Here is a 22,113-nt window from a genome sequence, read left to right as displayed (position 1 = left end):
GGGACTGGGTTCCTGGGAGCGATGGCGGGGAGCAGCTAGGTGTTGGGTAGGGGCGGTTGGTCCCGGGGCCTGGTAGGACGTTGGGTGATTCCACAGGATGGGTTTTGGCGGGGTGCAGGGTTGTGGTGCGGTGCCTGATGGCACTGTTGTACTCACGATTAAACCACACAGTCACTGGTAAACTAGAAACTGCCGGTGTCCGCAGCCTTCGGTAAGAGGGTATTTTTGGGATCCCACACACGGTACAGCAGACCCCTGTTCTCGCCCTGCAGCCAGATGCCTCTTTCTCCTTCCTTATTCTCCACTCTCTCTCCTCAGTCGGGAACGGGGAGCCCACTCCCCCTGCAGTGACCCGGGTCTTTGACTCGCCCACCGCAGGGCTATGGGACACCCGGTGCCGGGCCGGACTAGTCCGGAGGTAATCAGTGGTGGCTGGGCCCGGCTCAGTGGCCCTGGTGGGTGTCAGTAGAATATGTGGCTTGATGCATAAAGTTTGTGTTCGTGACGCCACCTGTGGTCTGCGGTTATTAAGCCGCCGCTGCTGTGTGAGGCCTCCGGGGTGATGATATAGCAGCGATGGTGGTACTGCTCCCCACAGGTGGAGCGGAGCCCCGGGGACACTGTTAGTGCTCGTGAAAGTCTATGGTGTTGTGTGGCTAACACGGTGCAGGGCCGACAGGCAATGAAAGAACCAGGCACAAACAACAGTCTCTTTACCTTTTCCTCTTTTACTTTAGGAACAGTCCAGTCCTGGGAGACCGTTACAGGTGGTGATGAGGATCCGGACGGCCTGGAAGTACTTGGGGTGATCTTTCTGGCCAGCTGAGTATGAGGCCTACTCCTGTGCTTTTCTTTGTTATGATAGGACCCTGCTTCTCTGAATCCAGCAATGGCCCTCTTTGCTGCTGGGACCGGTGGTACGTCCCTTTCCCTTTGTAGCAGGCTGCGCAGGCCCTCTCTGGTGCTTCTCTGCTGGAGTCCACACCGGGCCCTGATGCTGCAGCTGTGTGTTCGGGATGTATCTGGGCCAGGTGCTTGCAGCTCTCCTGCCCTTCGGATTCGGCTACCAGGGAGTATTTTAAGCCCTGGTGGCCACAGACTCCGATGTCCGAGTCTCTTCGCTGCCTCTCTGCTACTCCTGCTTCCCTGGGCCAAGCTACTCTAGCTCTAGGCCCCAGTTCCACAGGACAGCTCACTCTGCGTCTGCTCACTATCACTTCTCTCTACAGACTGACTACTACTTCCTCCCTCAGGTCAGACTTGAGGAAGGCTCCCTGGAATTCCAGGTTCAGAGCTCCCCCTGCTGGCCGGAGGGAGAACTGCGTTGGATGTTAAACTTGCTGGCCAATGGACCTCCCAATTACCTCCAGGCTCAGCATTAACCCTTTGGAAGGGCAATGCTGTTGTGGCGACCAGGTCCTGGGGCGCCACATCTTCCCTTGATGCCGGCGGGCCGCTACCCTGCCCCGGTCACCTCAGGCCCCTTCCTCACGCTTCCCTTCTCTTCAACAGCCGGGAGCTATCTCTCCCCCGGCCTGCTCTGTTCACACACTCTGCACCAACCCCGGTTCTGCTGCACTGGTGTGGGATCAGGTTACCAAGGAGGAGAATGGCCTGCACGTTGCTGGATTTCTGCAGGCTCTGTGACACCTTGGTTTTGCCAGGGCGTCACATACACATAGTCGGGGGTGCTGGGGACAGATGCAGGCAAGCGGCAGCAGCACTGGGGGACGCTGAGAGCACTTACAGGCAGCTGGTAGCACTGCGGGAAGCTGAGGGCCGCCAGCCGCTCCTCTTCATCTGTGGGACAGGAGCACATTGCATGCTAGATCCGCCCACAGATGAATCCCAGCCTGGAATTCATTTGCATGCAGCGTATAGCAGTGACAGACAAAGTGTGGCTGCGAGCTGGAGCACTGTCTGCAGTCCCTGGACATATGCCATGGGACCGCAGGAAAGATAGTGACTCACATGCTCATGCTGACCGCAAGTAGCTCCCCCCCTGCCCCGGCTCTCCAAGGCCCTGACACTTGCCCAGGTGTGCTGGCTGCTGACGCCGGCCCTGATCAGAACAGCTTCTGTACATCCGATCGTGCGCAGTGCACCTTTCTGAACCCTGTACGCATACAGCCAGCTTCTGATGCACACTGGCGCTGCCTATGAGCCAAGATTTCCAAGGGCTGCGGTGATGCTGGATCGTGGATATCCTGTCATGATGCTCCCTGGGGTGTGATAACAAGGAAAGAGGGCCGACTAGTCTGGGAAAACAATGCTCCATTGACTAGTCAAGGCCCTAATTTTAGGAACAGTGCACTTTATAAATTATTTTTTTAAACATTGATTTTAGTACATAGCATGTAAAGCGCTGCGTAATATGTTGGCGCTATAGAAATAAAGATTATTATTATTATTATGATACAGGGCTGGCTAGTGAGGGCATTTTGGTATACATATGTTAATACTGCTGGGTTGGTGGACTACAGGGGACCCGACAGGACAGTTTCCACACCACAACTGCCCCATAATATCGCCCCTATTGCTGGTTGGCACAGGAGTGATAATACTATGTCTCCTGCAGAATGTGAAGCTGATGATAAGATTGATGGGTCCCATCATATAACAGCTGGGAGTTTCTCAGGATGTGTGGCATGGTCCAGTAGGGGCAGACTGGCACCCGGAGGCTGGAGGAGGGCAGTGCTGAGCTGAGAGGAAGCTACATATAAGGAGACATGGAGGCTGGCATGTGTGTATGTGGAGGGAGGAGGAGGCAAGGAGAATAAAGGAAGTGACTGTTCCTGCAGAATGTCCAGGAGCTGAGGGAGGAGGACTGTGAGGCTGCCCCGTGCCAGTGTAGCTGCAGGCTGCCAGGGACTCAGCCCACACAAAGGACAGGAGATGGCTTCTATGGCGGCGGCGATAGCCGCAGCCCGGATCTCGGTGTCGGGGAACAGACCCCTGGACGAGAAGGAGAGGAACAGATTCGCCTATTTTTCTTCCCTGAACTCTATGGCGAAGAAGATCATGCAGGACAAGGAGCGGGTGCGGGAGCGCTATGGTGCCCAGTGGGAGAAGATGCAGCCCAAGGAGCAGGACGAAGCCATAGACAAGAGCATGGTGGACCCCGAGCTGCAGAAGAGATATGCCCTGCACCGGGGCTCCGGCCAAAGCGAGCCCGTGCCCTGCTACCCGGTGCACAAGACCCACACCGGGCAGAAGGTGGTGCACTTCGGGGAGGAGGTATGTACAGTGCCAGTAAAGTGACAAATGCCCTGCTACGGCCCGGTTCACACATTGCGGATTTTCTGCACGTAAAATCCGCAGCATTTAACCCCCTCTCTTCCACACGTTTCTTTTGGTGCAGAAATTGTCATATTTTTGTGCAGAATTAGTTTTTCATTCTTTGCAAAAGAAATGAGAGATCTGCACCAAATCAGCAGCAAAATCCACACATAACACAGATTCTGCTGTGGAAAAATTCTGCACCAAATACACAATGTGCGAACCGAGCCCTAGGAGCAGAACCCTCACATCTGTCCGATATGTATCGGTCTCCGTTACCAACTCCCAATCAATCATGTATTTCCAGGCTATTACACATATATACACATTGTATATGGCAGATGTCAGAGGCTGGGTCTGTTTGGAAGGATCCCTTTAAGTGCTACAGTATCATATTATTACACGTGTATACAAGAGTATGGCGGGGGATGGAGAAGCAACATAGAAGGGAAATGGATTTAATATTTTGGAGGGATCAGCGGATTCTATTGTCATGCCTTGTCTGTCATTGGTGTAATAGGACAATCACAAGTCCCTGGCAATGACAGGTTTAAGGGTTGGTGACAGCAAACCTGTAAATTCTGGATTGGCAGTTGTGACTGCCTGTCCTGTTGGTCCCCTATAGTCCACCAACCCAGCAGTATTAACATAGGTATACCAAAATTCCCTCACTAGCCAGCCCTGTATAATACTATGTACTAAAATCAATGTGTAATGATGTCAATTTTGGCCTGTCACACCCGCCTCATGTAAATTCTGGCCTGTCATATCCACCTGATGTAAAATGTGGCCTGTCACACCCACCTGATGTAAATTCTGGCTTGTCACACCCGCCTGATGTAAATTCTGGCTTGTCACACCCGCCTGATGTAAATTCTGGCTTGTCACACCCGCCTGATGTAAATTCTGGCTTGTCACACCCACCTGATATAAATTCTGGCTTGTCACACCTGCCTGATGTAAATTCTGGCTTGTCACACCCACCTTATGTAAATACTGCCTTGTCACACCCGCCTGATGTAAATACTGCCTTGTCACACCCGCCTGATGTAAATACTGGCCTGTCACACCCACCTGATGTAAATACTGCCTTGTCACACCCGCCTGATGTAAATACTGCCTTGTCACACCCGCCTGATGTAAATTCTGGCCTGTCACACCCACCTGATGTAAATACTGGCCTGTCACACCCACCTGATGTAAATACTGGCTTGTCACACCCACCTGATGTAAATTCTGGCTTGTCACACCCACCTGATGTAAATTCTGGCTTGTCACACCCACCTGATGTAAATACTGCCTTGTCACACCCACCTGATGTAAATTCTGGCTTGTCACACCCGCCTGATGTAAATACTGCCTTGTCACACCCGCCTGATGTAAATACTGCCTTGTCACACCCGCCTGATGTAAATACTAGCCTGTCACACCCACCTGATGTAAATACTGGCCTGTCACACCCACCTGATGTAAATTCTGGCTTGTCACACCCACCTGATGTAAATTCTGGCTTGTCACACCCACCTGATGTAAATTCTGGCTTGTCACACCCACCTGATGTAAATACTGCCTTGTCACACCCACCTGATGTAAATTCTGGCTTGTCACACCCACCTGATGTAAATACTGCCTTGTCACACCCACCTGATGTAAATACTGCCTTGTCACACCCGCCTGATGTAAATTCTGGCTTGTCACACCCGCCTGATGTAAATTCTGGCTTGTCACACCCACCTGATGTAAATACTGCCTTGTCACACCCGCCTGATGTAAATTCTGGCTTGTCACACCCACCTGATGTAAATTCTGGCTTGTCACACCCACCTAATGTAAATACTGCCTTGTCACACCCGCCTGATGTAAATACTGGCCTGTCACACCCACCTGATGTAAATACTGCCTTGTCACACCCACCTGATGTAAAATCTCTTGTCACACCCACCTGATGTAAATACTGCCTTGTCACACCCGCCTGATGTAAATACTGCCTTGTCACACCCGCCTGATGTAAATACTGCCTTGTCACACCCACCTGATGTATATACTGACCTGTCACACCCACCTGATGTAAATCTTGGCCTGTCACACCCACCTGACGTAAATTCTGGCCTGTCACACCCTCCTGATGTAAATTCTGGCCTGTCACACCCTCCTGATGTAAATTCTGGCCTGTCACACCCTTCTGATGTAAATTCTGGCCTGTCACACCCTCCTGATGTCACATGGTTGGGGTGCCATGTGGGGAGGTGTCCACAGGCTTTGCTTATAATACAAATATTATGGGACAAACTACATCATGTTTACATGGAAATATGAAGCTTCAACATTGGCATTGGATAAGAACTGGCGAAAATCTACATTTTTTTACTTAAATTGGCGCTTAGTCACCATTACATCCCATAAGGTGATGGCTCTGTCATGTGCTTCATGGTTTCAGGGAGAAGTCTTGATGACAGTGTGAGCAGAGCCTTATTTTTAGGTATTTTTTAATTAATTCTCATCATCCATAATGAACATGTTCTACAAGTGGTTCCCTGCTGTGAGCGGTCAGCTCTGGGCGCTCCTGGCAATATGGGGAACGGCACGATCCTGTGCAGATCAGAGTGGTCGCCCCGTGTGCCATTGATCAGCCCTGAGTACACAAGTGAATAGCCAGCATATTTTCTTTATTTGTAAGTTATTTCCAGTTCATTTTTACTCTGGCAGTACAGGAATAATCTGTTAGATGGAAACAAAAAGTCAAGTAGGCTGCGGATAGCCCTGTGGACTTATCCAGAAATAATCATTCAAAAATATCACCCGGTCACAGCATTCATTATCACTACTCAGCGTGGCCATCAACCTGCCACATTCGGAGGGTGAAAATGATTCCACTAAAGGGTCTAATTTCATTTTGGCTGGGATTGGAAAGGGAGTTGTTTAAGAGCGATTATTCCATACAATTAAAGCATCACTCCAGCATTTTGGTTTGTTTTTTTCTGAGCGCTGGAGTGGTGCTTTAAGGCCGGGGCCATACGGGGCACTAGTGCGATCCTCGCATGACACGTGGCGCGCACTGGCAGCACAGCAGGAGGCGAGTGTCATGCGAGTGTCATTGCAACTGAGGTCCGATCATGTGATCGGAGCTCAGCTGCGGGGGGCGGGCCGGCTCTGAGGAGGGGCGGGCGGGCCGGTGCTGAGGAGGATTTATCTACCTCTCTCCTCCGTAGTCGGCTATTGCCATTCTCGCACTGCACTCGCGGACACCGGTGTAACGCGAGTGCAGTGTGATTTTTCTCTCGCCCCATAAACATTGAAAGGGTGCCAGAGAAACAAGGAGCTCTTTGCACTTGCGGCATGCTGCGATTGTTTTCTCGGTCCGATTAGGGCTGAGGAAATAATCTCTCATGGCTGTTGCGATGTTTTATCGCATTCCACTCGCTCTGATTTTCATGCCAGGTGTCTTAGGCCTAAATGTTTCACCCCCTGCCATTTACTCAGCTTCCGGTGTCTTCACTTCTTATCAATGCCGCTCCGGCCCTGCGGCACCAACTTTTTACAGTAACTTGTGACTGGTCAGAAGTCAGACCTCACAAGAGCTCAATGCATTTCTATGAGAGCCAGAACAAGGCTCTCATAGACTTGTATTGAGTTGTGACCTCCGGCTCGCTCCATGAAACAATGGAGCTGAAGACAAGTCACAAATCACAGGAAACCGAAAGGAGCGACGCTGGAGAAAGGTGAAGCCGCCAGAATACAGGGGTCAGGAGACATATTTAAAGCACCACTCCAGTAGTGAAATAAAATAAAATACTAGAGTGGTGTTTTGATGAATACAAATATCAGTACTTTCAGTACATTATTATTTTCGCAAATTATAAAGATGCAGAATATTTTATGACAATTTTCTGATATTTATTAAGAGGAAACTTAGACATCTTTTAAATTTTTTCTCCAGGACAGGAGACAAACTCTAGCGCAGCGCCACCTATTGAAAGTAGCGATCCTAAAAGTTAAATGTGGATTTTTAACAATCCTTTACAAATAACTTAAGGCCCTGTCCCACACAGAGATAAATCTTTGGCAGATCTGTGGTTGCAGTGAAATCATGGACATATTGTTCCATTTGTACACAGCCACAAACCTGGCACTGATTGTCCACAACTTCACTGCAACCACAGATTTATCTGTGTGTGTGACAGGGCCTTTAGGATATATAAGCCAGATCAGAATCCCAATTTGCAGACACGATGTTTCGGGGTGCTTGCCCCTCGTCAGTGCAAAGTATGGGGTGTCTGATCTGGCTTGTGGGACCATGTGTGACACTGTGTCTGCAAATTGGGATTCTGATCTGGCATATATATCCTAAGTTATTTGTAAAGGATTGTTAAAAATCCACATTTAACTTTTAGGATCGCTACTTCCAATAGGTGGCGCTGCGCTAGAGTTTGTCTCCTGTCCTGGAGAGACAATTTGAATATTTTGCAGAGGGGCATGGCAGCTATAAGTCCCCTTACTGGCATCCAGTCAGACTGGCTTGCAAAGTCTCCATAAGGAGAATAGTGTTCCCCAGACATCTTTTAGTAATTTGAATTGTTGCTAACACTATTGCAAATTATAAAGTTACAGAAATTGCACTACAACATTTGATCCTCATTCAGTTTCCTTGTCTCTTGTCCTCCTGCATTGTTAATCTCTTACAATCATCCAACAGTAATCTGCAATCATTGATGGATTCCGTTTTCCTTGATATTTTTCTCCATAGTTACAATATCTTGTGGGGGCACCATGCAGGAATAGTAATTGTTAGTGTGATTGGTTTGCTCTCTCCATATCACTGGGACTGCCAGAGGCATAGATTTCCCCTTCCTATGCAACTCATGGGTAAGATCTGATGCACATCTATTGCAGCCTATGTGTGGGGAACAACTCTTGTCCTGATCTCCCATTCTGCAATCAAAATACAGGTTGTAGGCTTTCCTTATCATGGTAGTCAAAATATTCGCTTTTGTGACACAAAAGTGACTTCTCGGCAAATGTAGCAGAAACTTTGTTAATGCAAAAACAAGGCATATCTGAAAAAACCTATAGAAACATGTCAATATGCTAAGAAATCCTAAAACTGTATACCTTACACACAGAGCATTTATCAAAGTAGTGTTTTATAAAATGAGTATTACGTCATTGGAGCCGAGTTGCGGCTTTCGATTGGTCCCCCTAAGATGATAGAATACTGAAGGCTCAATAGACTAAACAGATGATGTAATAGACTAGCTACTAAGTATCAATGCAATAATGATGATGAAGTAATAGATGCAATTTTTCTATAAGCCTGCATGAAAGGTGTCATAAACAATTACAACCTTTTCTGGATCTTGAAAATTAGAGCAATCAGCAAATTTAAGCATTATATTTGTTTTCATCACTACAAACTTAGTTATGTTCAACCGTTTTCGTCTCTGAACCAATTTGGCTGTAGAACAGTATAAATAGAACAATAGATATACAGTGAAAGCTTGGTTTCCGAGAACAATCCATTCTGGGAGTGTGCTTTTAAACCAAGTTACTCGTCTAGCAAAGCAAAATTTCCCATAGAAAATAATGCAAGCTCAGACAATTCATTCCACAACTTGTTCAATGTCCCATCCTGGTCCCCTATTGTGCCATTCCACACACGCACAAACACGCACACACACACACACACACATATTATGCTCACCTTACCTTCCATTCCTTCGCCGGACTCCTGGTTCTTGTAGTTCGCCGGTACAGGATGTGTATCGGGTTACCATCGCGACCGATGCCGGAGCTTCCACTGCCAGCGCGCTGACGTCAAAGGCAGAAGCCGCTTGCCTCTAATTGGCTAGTGCGCTGCTTTTGAGTAGCGGCTGACAGCGGAAGTTCCTCCATCGTCGCGATGGTTAGCGGACACGCATACTGTACCGGCGAATTACAAGAACCGGGAGGCCGGCGATAGAATGTAAGGTGAGCATAATGTGTGTGTGCGTGTGTTTGTGCGGACTGCAAGAGCGGGTCAGAGCGCGGTTAAAGTACGGAACCGGAAGTGTGTGCGGTGAGTATTTTGCTCGTACAGCAAAGCTTGCTCGAAAACTGAGTTACAAATTTACAGCAAGCTTTGCTCGTATAGAGAAATACTCGCTATCTACTGTATATTGAACATCTGAATTTGATCCATATTTTCCTGCACAAAGGCCAGGTCTACCTTATAGCGTGCCTGTCAGTTTATTACTCACAGGTAATAATGCTTTGCTGTACTGAGCTCACCAAACCATTACATAAGCAATCGTCAGATCTCATTTTGGGGCACCATTTTGAACTAAACTGATATGGTAAGTAGGATTCTCTTGTAGGGTGTCTACCTTTTTTTGGGGGTAAACGTACCCACCCATCCCTTGTTTCCCCAAAAATAAACCCTACTCAGAAAATAAGCCCTAGCACATTTTTCAGGGCAAAAGATAATAAAAGACAGTGTCTTATTATCGGGAGAATACGGTACTACAACTATTTTTCTTGCTTTTTGAGTTCCACAAAAATGCTAATATTTTATTTATAATGTATATCTACTTAATTCAAATGGTGATTCAATTTATTTATTGTTAATATTTTTTTTAAAGTTTTATTATTTTTATAGTCATTTACAGCAGGGCTGTGAAGTCTGAGTCGGTGTCCATTTTGGTGGAGTCGGAATTGGAGTCGCTATAAAATGGACCGACTCCTTAAATATATATATTAAATTGGCTACAGCGGTTCAATGTAATGGCATTTTTTTCATAAGAATTTGGGAAAGTTATGAAATGTCCTATAAATGTCTGTTCTATTCCTGATCTAAGAATCTCGGCTTTCAGTTGAGATGAATCTGTGCTGCACTTCAGCTACATGATATAAGTAGTGACGTTATTTTACTACAGTAAATTTATCACAAGCATAAGCCATGTACAGTTGAAACCAGAAGTTTATATACATTATCTAAAAAGACACATCTGCATGTTTTTCGCACTATCTGACATGAAATCAGAATAAACCTTTTCTATTTTAGGTCAATTAGGAACCAAAATTATTTATATTTTCCAAATGCCAGAAAAATGAAAGAGAGGGAATGCTTTAAGGCATTTTTATTACTTTCTGCAAAGTCAAAAATTTACATACACTAATGCTATGTGCACACAGTGCATTTTTCGCGTTTTTCAGGTGTGTTTTTGTTTAGAAAACTGCATGACTTTTCTTCCCCAGCAAAGTCTGAGTTTTCATTTTTGCTGTCTGCACACAGTGTTTTTTTTTAGCTGCGTGTTTGTGGTGCCCACAAAAACGCAGCATGTCAATTATTTTTCCGTTTTTCAGTTTTCCACCCATTGAGTTCATAGAGATGTTCAAAAATGCAATAAAAAACGCAAATTGCAAATATAGCTGCGTTTTAGTGCGTTTCTATGACTAAAAACGCAGCTATTAAAGGGAACCTGTCATCAGAAATTTAGCTATAAAGCTAAAAGTTCCCCCCTCTGCAGCTCCTGGGCTGCATTCTAGGAAGCTTCCTATAGTTTTTTTTGGCACCTTTTATACCAAAATAAACACTTTGTAAACTGGTACCTTTTCTGCAAATTTCTAAAATCTTCCATGGGGGCGGTCTGCCTGGGGTCCGTTGCTGTCCTCCTGCAGATTTACGCCGCCCCCGAACGCTGAATTTCAAAAGCTCAGGACGCCGCCCCTGGGTGCCCGTGGTCCCGTACGTCCCCTCCATCCCATCCTGCTCAGCAGCAGGAAATAGATGGGAAGGAGGGGACGTCCGGGCATCAGGCCAGCGAGCGCTTGCGCATAACGCTGGAGTCATAGGGGAAAGTGCGGTCACGAGTTTATGGGCGGCACTTACTGATGACACTCACAGCGCCGCCCATAACCTCGTGCCCGCGCAAAGCGTCACTAGCGGTCACACGTGCACGCAGTGCACGGCACCGCTACAGTGGAACGGCGCATGCGAGGGACCACGGGCACCCAGGGGCGGCGTCCTGAGCTTTGAAATTCAGCGTTCGGGGGCGGCGTAAATCTGCAGGAGGACAGCAACGGACCCCAGGCAGACCGCCCCCATGGAAGATTTTAGAAATTTGCATACGAAAAGGTACCAGTTTACAAAGTGTTTATTTTGGTATAAAAGGTGCCAAAAAAACTATAGGAAGCTTCCTAGAATGCAGCCCAGGAGCTGCAGAGGGGGGAACTTTTAGCTTTATAGCTAAATTTCTGATGACAGGTTCCCTTTAATGCAAGGGGTGGGTAGTACAGTGACATGTACAGGAAGAGGATTCCTTCTGTTGGTAAACACAGAAGCGTGAATCCTCCCGGTACCGCCACCGCTGCTTCCACCTCCCGTCCGGCGCCATGTCCACTCCCGTGTGGCGCCATTTCCGGACGGGAGGTGGAGGCAGCTGCGAAATCAAATGTGAACATTAGAAAAAAAATGTCATACTCACCTGTCTGCAGACTCCCCTCCCGGTACATGTCCGCTCCCAGCTCCTCTTCCCGGTACCACCACCCCTGCTCCGGCTGTGTGCAGACTCCCGGGCACGTCCGATGGCTGCAGGACTTGCCGCTGATCAGCTGATACGGTCACCTGACGCATCAGCTGACCGTATAAGTGCAGCGGTGAGGCCGGCTTTTTACCGCCCGGCTGGTTTAAACTATCAGCTGATGCCGTTAGGAGACCGCATCAGCTGATGCCGTTAGGAGACCGCATCAGCTGATTACCGCCGGCTCCTGCATCGATCGGATGGGAGTCAGCACAGAAGTGAGTAGTTTGGGTTTTTTTTGCAGTGATGCATCAGCTGATTGTATAAACAGCTTTTTTACAATCAGCTGATGTGTGATTTGATTCACATTTTTGAACCTGACACATCATCTGATCGCTTTGCCTTCCAGCAAACCGATCAGATGATATTGGATCCGGATTGGACGGCGCGGGACCCTTGACCCAGGATTACTACGGAGGGGGGTGGTCTTTATTTCAATAAAGATGTAGTCACTAATTGTGTTGTGTTTTATTTCTAATAAAAATATTTTTCTGTGTGTTGTTTTTTTTTATATTTACTAGAAATTCATGGTGGCCATGTCGAATATTGGCGTGACACCATGAATTTCGGGCTTAGGGCCAGCTGATAAAACACAGCTAGCCCTAACTCCATTATTACCCAATGAGCCACCCGGCATCAGGGCAGCTGGAAGAGTTGGATACAGCGCCAGAAGATGGCGCTTCTGTGAAAGCACCATTTTCTGGGGTGGCTGCGGACTGCAATTCGCAGCGGGGATGCCCAGAAAGTTTGGGCACCCTGCACTGCGGATTCCAATCCCCAGCTGCCTAGTTGTACCTGGCTGGATTCAAAAATTGGGCGAAGCCCACGTAATTTTTTTTTAATTATTTCATGAAATTCATGAAATAATTAAAAAAAAAAAAAAAAGGGCTTCCCTATATTTTTGGTTCCCAGCCGGGTACAAATAGGCAGCTGGGGGTGGGGGCAGCCCGTACCTGCCTGCTTTACCTGGCAAGCATACAAAAATATGGCAAAGCCCATGTCAATTTTTTGGGGGGCAAAAAACTCCTGCATACAGTCCTGGATGGAGCATGCTGAGCCTTGTAGTTCTGCAGCTGCTGTCTGCTCTCCTGCATACACTAGTGGAAGTCTGCTGAGCCTTGTAGTTCTGCTGCCTCTCCCTCCAGCATACAATCCTGGATGGAGCATGCTGAGCCTTGTAGTTCTGCAGCTGCTGTCTGCTCTCCTGCATACACTAGTGGATGAAGTATGATGAGCCTTGTAGTTCTGCTCCCCCTGCCTCTCCCTCCAGCATACAGTCCTGGATGGAGCATGCTGAGCCTTCTAGTTCTGCAGCTGTCTGCTCTCCTGCATACACTAGTTGAGAATGAAGAACATATTGAAGAAGGAAATTACATCAGACCTTTTTTTTTTTTAACAATCTTTAATGACATTGTTCACTGATAAAAAATGCATAAAAACGCAGTGAGCAAAAATGCAGCAAAACGCAGCTTATGAACTTACCCTAAAGGCCGCTTTACACGCAGCGACATCGCTAAAGTGATGTCGTTGGGGTCACGGAAGTCGTGACGCACATCCGGCCGCGTTAGCGATGTCGTTGCGTGTGACACCTACGTGCCATCAAAAAAGGTCGCAAAATCGTTGATCGTTGATATGCTCCACTATTCCCAAATATCGTTGCAGCTGCAGGTACGATGTTGTTCGCTATGTGTAACACCGCAGGAACGAGGAACCTCACCTTACCTGCGGCCGTCGGCAATAAGGAAGGAGGTGGGCGGGATGTTCGTCCCGCTCATCTCCTTCCCTCCGCTTCGATTGGGTGGCTGCATAGTGACGTCGCTGTGACGCTGAACGAACCGCCCCCCTTAGAAAGGAGGTGGTTCGCCGGTCACAGCGACGTCGCTAGGCAGGTATGTGTGACGGGTCCGAGCAATTTTGTGCGCCATGGGCAGCGATGTGCACGTGACACACAAACGATGGGGGCGAGTACATTCACTAGCGAGATTGCAACATGTCTTCTATGCCTTTAAACAATATGAGACAGACGATGATGTCATGTCATTGTAAGCTTCTGATTGGTTTATTGGCAACATCTGAGTTAATTAGACACCCCTGTGGATGTTTTTTAATGCACACCTGAAACACTCTGCTTCTTTGTATAGCATCAAGGGAAAGTCAAAAGAAATCAGCCAAGAGCTCAGGAAGATAATTGTGCACTTGCACAAGTCTGGTTCATCGTTGGATGCATTTTCCAGATACCTGAAGGTGCCTCATTTATCTGTACAAACAATTATACACAAGTATGGGAATGTCCAGCAATCACCGCTCAGGAAGGAGACGGGTTCTGTGTACCAGAGATGAACGTGCTTTGATCAGACATGTGCATATCAACCCTAGAACAAAAGAAAAAGACCTTGTGAAGATGCTGGCGGAAGCTGGTAAGATTGTGTCATTATCCACAGTGAAACGAGTACAGTATCAACATGGGCTGAAAAGCCACTCTGCCAGGAAGAAGCCATTACTCAAAAAAAACCCACAGGAACAAAAACCTTAAAATTTGGAGATGTCCTGTGGTCTGGTAAAACTAAAATTGAACTGTTTGGTCATAATGACCATTGTTACGTTTAGAGGAAAAAGAGAGAAGCTTTGAAGCCTAAGAACACCATCCCTACTGTGAAGCACAGCGTTGGCAGCATCATGTTGTGGGGTTGTTTTGCTGCAGCAGTTCCTGCACCTCACAAAATATATCCCTTTCTTGTTTTATACAGTTCAATTATCTTTTCCCCTAGATTCATTGACCATTCTTCTGCTTTCCCCATGACTCACAATCCAGAAACGTCAGTGGCTGGATGAAAGATGCAAGAGTGTGTCTGGATCCCAGAAGCTCACTCAGCTTTTATGCAGACACACTGATTACAAGCAAACAGGTCACAGTGAGGATGTTAACTTTTATTAGCCATTGAAACCCATTTGTGTCAAGTTCTGTGCATGTTAGGGCCGTTTCACACACTCCGGCCGGCGCACTCCAGTACAGTGTGATACAGTACAATGGCAGTGCGGCAACTTGCAGGTCACATGCTCCGGTCACATGACAGCATGTGACCGGAGCTTGTCGTGCTGCCATTGTACTGTATCACACTACTGGAGTGTGCCGGATCCGCCAATCCGGCGAAAAGCGGATGTGTGAAATGCCCTTATCAGGCCAAAATCACCAGGGTATGTGAACTTTTGATCAGGGTCATTTGGATGTTTTTGGTTGTCCTTATGATTTAAAAAGAGGAAACAGTAGTTTGAGAATAAATGGCTTCACCCAACCACTAACCATGAGAGGAAAAAAAGATTTTGTGTTAATAATTATATTTTCTGAAAAAAGACCAAGAAAGCAAAAAATCTGCTGTGTTATGTAAACAGGTGCGTATCTGGATGGTGTATAAATATGAGAAAAAATTCCAGCCGCACACTGAAAAAACAAAATAAATTCTACCTTATAAGCCTACAAGATCAGCTGAAAGGAGGTTGCCGTGAAGGGGCGCTGGGCTGGTATTGCAATGGCCATTATAATATTCTAAATACCTCCATTTATGTTATAAGGTAGAATTTATTTTGGTTTTTCACAGTGTGCGGCTGGAATTTTTTCTCATATATATAAAATGTGTATGTATGTGTTTTATATCTACAAAGGGTTAAGTTTGGATTATCACAGTGAAACGTGGTTCGCTCATACAATGCCCTCTGTGTGCTTGAGCTTAAAATACTCTTGTCTCCTTGAATCGACTTTCTGGTGATGTGTAATGACTGTGATGGACAATGCAATATACAGGAGGAGGTTGCAATGACAAGGTCTTGTCCCTGGGTAGATATATCCAGGATAATAAGAAACATTGGAACAATTGAGCTTCTTTCTCTTGTATAACTTGGGTCAGTACCAAAGCCAGAATGTGTATGCATTTTTTTTTTATTTGGATTTAGTTGAAAGCTGCTGATTCTCCTTGAAGGGAATGTTTCATCAGAAAGTTGCACAGTGTTTGTCAGGTTTTTGTGTTAAATGTTTTTTTTTTATTTTCTTAATTTCATTTTTACATATAATATTTATTAAAAATAAAAATGAGAAATCTTTCAATTTTCTCACTGGCATTTGGGAGTTTATTTAAGCTCTGACTTAATTCAAGAAATTCACATGTATAGGAGTCAAAATGAACATCATATGCTTTGTATTGAAGCATATAATGAGCGTGTGCAAAGATCATTTCGGAGAGAGGTAAGGCCAGGGTCAGCCTTGTCTTCACCAGTTTTGATCGATAGATCCTATGTTATCAGCTGTGTATAGATGGGGCACTAGTCATTGTAACCCTGCCTCTTATGATAAGGACCTTGTGGAAGAGTCTTCCTGAAAGGACAAACTATTGAGTCTAAAAGAAGCCCCAGTGGTCAGTGTGAAAACTGCAAGAATACAATTTTTTTTCTTATATTAAGATTGTGATATGAGAACAAAAAAACATTTTACTAAAATGTTTAAAATATACAATATCACCCTGATTTAAGCAATAGGTAATTTTCTAACATCACATCTCCTTTAAAGATTACTGTCTCTCTAACACCACCTGTAGATGCCTACCCTGCAAGTCATGTCAAATCAGTTGTGGTTTACAGAGTAGTTTTCTGTGAGTGGATCATCCGTGTGTGGATCATCCGTGTGTGGATCATCCGTGTGTGGATCATCCGTGTGTGGATCATCCGTGTGTGGATCATCCGTGTGTGGATCATCCGTGTGTGGATCATCCGTGTGTGGATCATCCGTGTGTGGATCATCTCTGTGTGGATCATCTCTGTGTGGATCATCTCTGTGTGGATCATCTCTGTGTGGATCATCTCTGTGTGGATCATCCATGTGTGGATCATCTCTGTGTGGATCATATCTGTGTGGATCATATCTGTGTGGATCATCCGTGTGTGGATCATCCGTGTGTGGATCATCCGTGTGTGGATCATCCGTGTGTGGATCAGGCGTGTGTGGATCAGGCGTGTGTGGATCATCTCTGTGTGGATCATATCTGTGTGGATCATCCATGTGTGGATCATCTCTGTGTGGATCATCCGTGTGTGGATCATATCTGTGTGGATCATCCGTGTGTGGATCAGGCGTGTGTGGATTCTTTGTTAATTTAAAAATGCAATGGGCAGATGTACACAGATTATTTTACTAAAAATAAATGAATTAAATAACCTACCTAACAATGCCTAATCACAGTCTAAAGGACCCTACTTTCTACACTGCAATCCTCTTCTGGACCGCATAAACTCTCTGTAGGTTTTGTTACGCACACAGCGTGTAGTGTGCGGCGTGGTAGCTTTCGCAGTGCGAGTCTATGAGACTCAGAACATTGCTCCATAGACTTACAGTGAGACTTTCAGTCCACACATAAACCCCTGTATGATCTGGTGAGTCTGATTTCAGGTAATGTGGGCCAGAAAGGGAATGGAGCAGAACTGGAAACTGGGTAATATAGTGATCGTTAAGTATTCACATACACACCATTACATACATAGGAGGGATTTTTTTTAATGGTCTTCGGCGTGATCTTGAGTCATGGCATCTTGATGGATCAACACTCCTTTGGAAGATCGATCTTCATCACCCGTGAAATGGTGCTCGATTTGAGGACCTTGTTCATTGACTTCACTTTTGATTTGCCCATAGTGATACTCCTATTCACTTCCGTTGTTGTTGCTGCATCTTGAGTTGGTTGAAGTTCTTTACAACGTCCAGGTCATTGCTGTCCATCTCAGATGTGTCCCAACCATAACTGGCAGTACTCAATATCTTTGTCTTCATTGTATTGAGTAGGAGTCCCATTTTTAAGCTTTTCATCTTGACAGTCCATAATAAGTCCTTCATTCCATATACGCTTCTTGCTATCAATGTTGTATTGTCTGCGTAATAAAGATTATTGGTGATTTGTCCAACTATTTTGATTCCTTCTTTCTCAGCAAGTCCAGCCCTCCTGAATATAGTTTTTGCATGTAAATTAAAGGAAAATGGTGACAGGATGCAGCCTTGTGTGACTCCTTGTTCTATTTGAGCCATGCCATGTCACTGTGTTCTGTTCGGACTGTTGCTTATAGGAGGGATTACAGAATTAAAATTTTGCTGAGCCTTCTTTAAACTTAAGGACCCATCAGCTGATTTTGCCCTCACCAAAGCACCACCATTAATTGACAATGCCGCTGCTGTACTTTCTAAGGGTGTCCTTTAATTGTCCAAGCAGGTGCATTAAGGCCCCCAAACATGTTGAAATGATCATAAGAACAGCGTATAGCTGATATGATCATATTTATTTTTGGGGAAAACTTGTAGCACTCAGGAAGTTGCGGAGAATTTGCAGTCTTCTCTATTGCATGAGAGCCATCTGGCCTTGTAATTATAAAGCTTTTACAGAACATAGCAATTACACGGCAGAGATGATAAATTATTTACCTACCTTGGCCTTACCTTTTAGTAACTTTCCTTTTTACAATATTTGTTAACGTTGATGTGTTACATTTTGATTTCACCCCATGATAGATTTAAAGGAACAGATGACAACTCAACTAAGAGATAGCACCCCATTTTTTAAGCTAGGGTGACAAGTGCAGATCAGATGCTGGTTCAGCTGTCCATGTATTACATGGGAGGCCATATCTTTTGACAGGCCCAGATAATTTTGGTGGGATCTACTTTAAAATTTTCTTGACTTTCCATTTTTTTTTTTGTTCTATCCCCAATAATAATAGGTAATTTTATCATTCATTTGCAGGATGTCTATCTTTCTCTGTTTGTACATCTCTAGATATTTAAAAGGATTCACCGCACTCTCAAATTGTTTGATGCAAAACAAAAACATTTATTTTCCATCCAAGTGACATAGAAGGATACTGAGCGACACGTCTTGCACTGACGTTTCGACCCTCCTGGATCTTTATCATACGGTCGCTTAAGGTTCAGGATAGAGGCATGAGGGTAAGTGCGCATGTTAGCGTTTCACTTGCCCTCATGACACACGCACTTACCCTCATGCCTCTATCCTGAACCTTAACCTCATAACGACGGCCGTACGACTTAAAGCGGCGGCAAAACAGGGTACTTATTCTGTTCCGCCGCTTTAAAGCGGCGGCCCGAAAAAACCCTGTAGCGCCCCCCCAGCGACCGAAAATCTCGGGGGTTTCAGCTACCGGGGGTAGCTGAGACCCCCCAGATTATGAATCGGGGTGTTTTTTTTGGACCCCGATCATGTGATCGGCGGTATACACTGTATACCGACGAACACATGAAAAAAAAAGAAATGGCCGGTAAAACTGATTTCTTTTTCATCTGACATGATCAAACATGTCAGATGAGAAAGAAATCTAACCCCCTAGTGCCCCCAAAGCCCCCGGTACCGGAGAGTCCCCCCCACCCCCACCCCTACCCCCCACCGGACATCCAAAATGGCGCCGAAGCGCACAAAAAACTGCCGCCGGCGCCGGCTCTGCAGTCATTTCCCTCCGATCTGAAATGATCAAACATTTCAGATCGGAGGGAAATGTCCTCCCCCTGACCCCTCCTCCGGTCCACCGGAGCCCTCTGGTCACCGGAGCCCCTTCCGGTTCTCCAGAGCCACCACCCCCCTCCCCCCTCCGGAGCGTGGAAGATGGCGGCGCACAGCGCGCGGCCGCATTCATTTCTGCGCTTGTCTGCCGCATGTGACACGTCACATGCGACAGAAAGGTGTCCCCAGGTCCCACTAGGTCACCCCCCGTCACCCGTCACCCCCCCCAAAGCCCCCGGTCTTACGTTACCTGTCTGCCGCTCCGTCCCGCGATCACGCCGCCTCCTTCTATCAATGCTGGCGGCGCATGCGCAGGACAGCGGCTGTCAGCTGGATCCCTGCAAGCAGGGACCCTGACGTCGCTGATGCACAGGCTCCACTGTGGACCGGGGGAGGGTGAGTGCGGTAATCTGCAGTCACACTCCTCACATGGAGAGACTGCTGTTCCAGAAAATGGGGGGTACGTTCTGTGAGCGTGCCCCTCATATTCTGGAATGAGGTTACTGCAGGTCACTCTGCCCTAGGTTGGGACCGGGGCAGTGTGAGTGCAGTATTCTCAGATTACTGCACCCACACTGCTCATGGAGAGCTTGCTCTTCCAGAAAATGGGGGATACGTTCCCTGAACGTGCCCCCCATATTCTAGAAGAATCCTAGAGAGGCTCGGCGTGGGACCTCCAAAATGGATTACCAGCGACCGGAATTTTCTTTATTTTCAATAAATTGGGGAAAGAGGAATGTTTCGGGGGAGTGTGTTTTTTCAAATAAATTTTTTTTTTTGTCTTTTTTCTATTACTGACTGGGTTAGTGATGTTCGGGTATCTGTTCAGATGCCGTGACATCACTAACCCCAGGGCTTGATGCCAGGTGACATTACAGCTGGTATCAACCCCATATATTACCCCGTCTGCCACCGCACCAGGGCGCGGGATGAGGCTGGGGCGAAGCGCCAGGATTGGCGGCATCTAATGGATGCGCCACTTCTGGGCGGCTGCGGCCTGCTATTTTTAGGCTGGGAAGAGTCCAATAACCATGGCTCTTCCCACCCTGAGAATACCAGACACCAGCTGTCCGCTTCACCTTGGCTGGGTGATCTAATTTGGGGGGGGACCCCACGTTTTTTTTTTTTTTTTAAAAAACGCCTGGGGAGCCCTCCAAATTGATCACCAGACAAGGTGAAGCTGTCAGCTGTGGTTTGCAGGCTACAGCTGTCTGCTTTACCCTAGCTGGCTATCAAAAATAGGGGGGGACCCCACGTCGTTTATGTTTAATTATTAATTTTTTGGGGGGCTAAATACAAGGCTAGGCACCCTTTAGTGCCACATGAAAGGCACTAAAGGGCGCCAGCTTAGAATATGCAGGGGGTGGGACGTTATATATGTTTGACATCTATCCATTCATCCATTGTAGCATTTTACGCTGTGTGCCCACAATCAGGGTTTGCAGCGTTTTGGGGCGCAGAGTGTTTTCCCTGCATCCATAGCGCTGCATTGTGCAGTAGAAGCACAGTGGAAGGATTTTTAGAAATCCTATGCCCAATGTGCTTCTTTTCTCCGCAGCATAAACCGACCTGTGGTGCAGCTTCCCGAGCCTCAGCATGTCAATTTATGCTGCGGGAGATGAGTGTTCTCTGCAGGTAGCATAGAGCTCCACAGCGGCCTGAACCCAAATCGTGGGCATGGGCAGCTGCGTTCTCCCGTGGACAACACTCATATCTCTGCAGGAAGGCTGACACTGTGTACTGGACGCCGTCGTCGTGCGATCATGGCCACATAGCCTAAAAGTGAGACATGTGTTGCTACAGCAACATTTTTGTGAAGTACCTGTGGATTCAAAATGCTTACTATACTCCTGAATAAAATCCAGTTTCCAAAATGGAGTCACTTGTGGGGGGTTTCTGCTGTATAGGTACCCAAGGGGCCCTGCTAATGTGACATGGTGCGCGCAATTTATTTGCAACTTTTCCAGAATTCAAATGGTGCTCCCTCCATTCCAAGCCTCCCATTTATCCAAACAGAGGTTTTCTTTGGCCACATGTGGGGTATCCCTGTGCTCATAAGACATTGGATAAACAACCTGTGGGGTCCACGGTTTAGTTGTTGTCTCTTGAAAAAGTGAGAAATTTGATGCTAAAGCAACATTTTTGTGAAAAAAATGAAAATTTTCAATATGGCAACCTAAGCTTATCAAATTCTGTGAAGTACTCGTGGGATTCAAACTGCTCACTAGACACCTAGATAAAAGCCTTGAGGTGTCTTGTTGTCCAGAATGGAGTCTCTTGTGGGGGACCGCCACTGTTTAGGCACCTCAGGGGGCTCTCCAAATGCAACCTGGCGTCCGCTATTGATTGCCAGCCAATTTTGCAGTCAAATGGCGCTCCTTCCCTTCCGACGCCTGCCATGCGCCCAAACAGTTGATTTCCACCACATATAAGGTATCGCCAAACTCAGGAGAAATTGCACAATAAATGTTATGCTGAATTTTTTCCTTTTACTCTTGTAAAAAAAAAAGCTACCTGGTTGAAATAACAATTGTTGTGGTAAAATTTTATTTATTTTTTTTTTCATGGCTCAACGTTATAAAATTCTTGTGAAGCACCTGAGGGTTCAGGGGTACTCACCAAACATCTAGATAAATTCCTTGAGGGGCCTAGTTTTCCAAAATTGGGTCACTTGTGCGGGGTTTTCTGCTGTTTAGGTACCTTAGGGGACCTCCAAATGCGACATGGTGCCCGCA

The 22,113-nt window shown here is 46.5% G+C and overlaps 1 protein-coding gene across 1 annotated transcript in view; it reads left to right on the top strand.

Moving 5' to 3' along the window:
- Positions 1 to 2,751: 2,751 nt before the first annotated feature.
- The window catches only part of C3H1orf198 (chromosome 3 C1orf198 homolog), a 55,588-nt gene continuing 36,226 nt past the window's right edge, over positions 2,752 to 22,113 (top strand). The window contains exon 1 of the mRNA XM_075339521.1: positions 2,752 to 3,237. Coding sequence (XP_075195636.1) covers positions 2,896 to 3,237 — 342 coding nt within the window. The 5' untranslated portion in view covers positions 2,752 to 2,895. The remainder of the gene's footprint in view (positions 3,238 to 22,113) is intronic.

This window comes from Anomaloglossus baeobatrachus, chromosome 3, assembly GCF_048569485.1.
Source record: "Anomaloglossus baeobatrachus isolate aAnoBae1 chromosome 3, aAnoBae1.hap1, whole genome shotgun sequence".
NCBI lineage: Eukaryota > Metazoa > Chordata > Amphibia > Anura > Aromobatidae > Anomaloglossus > Anomaloglossus baeobatrachus.
The sequence above is the reverse complement of the archived record's forward strand: the minus strand, read 5'-3'. Positions and strand labels throughout refer to the sequence as shown.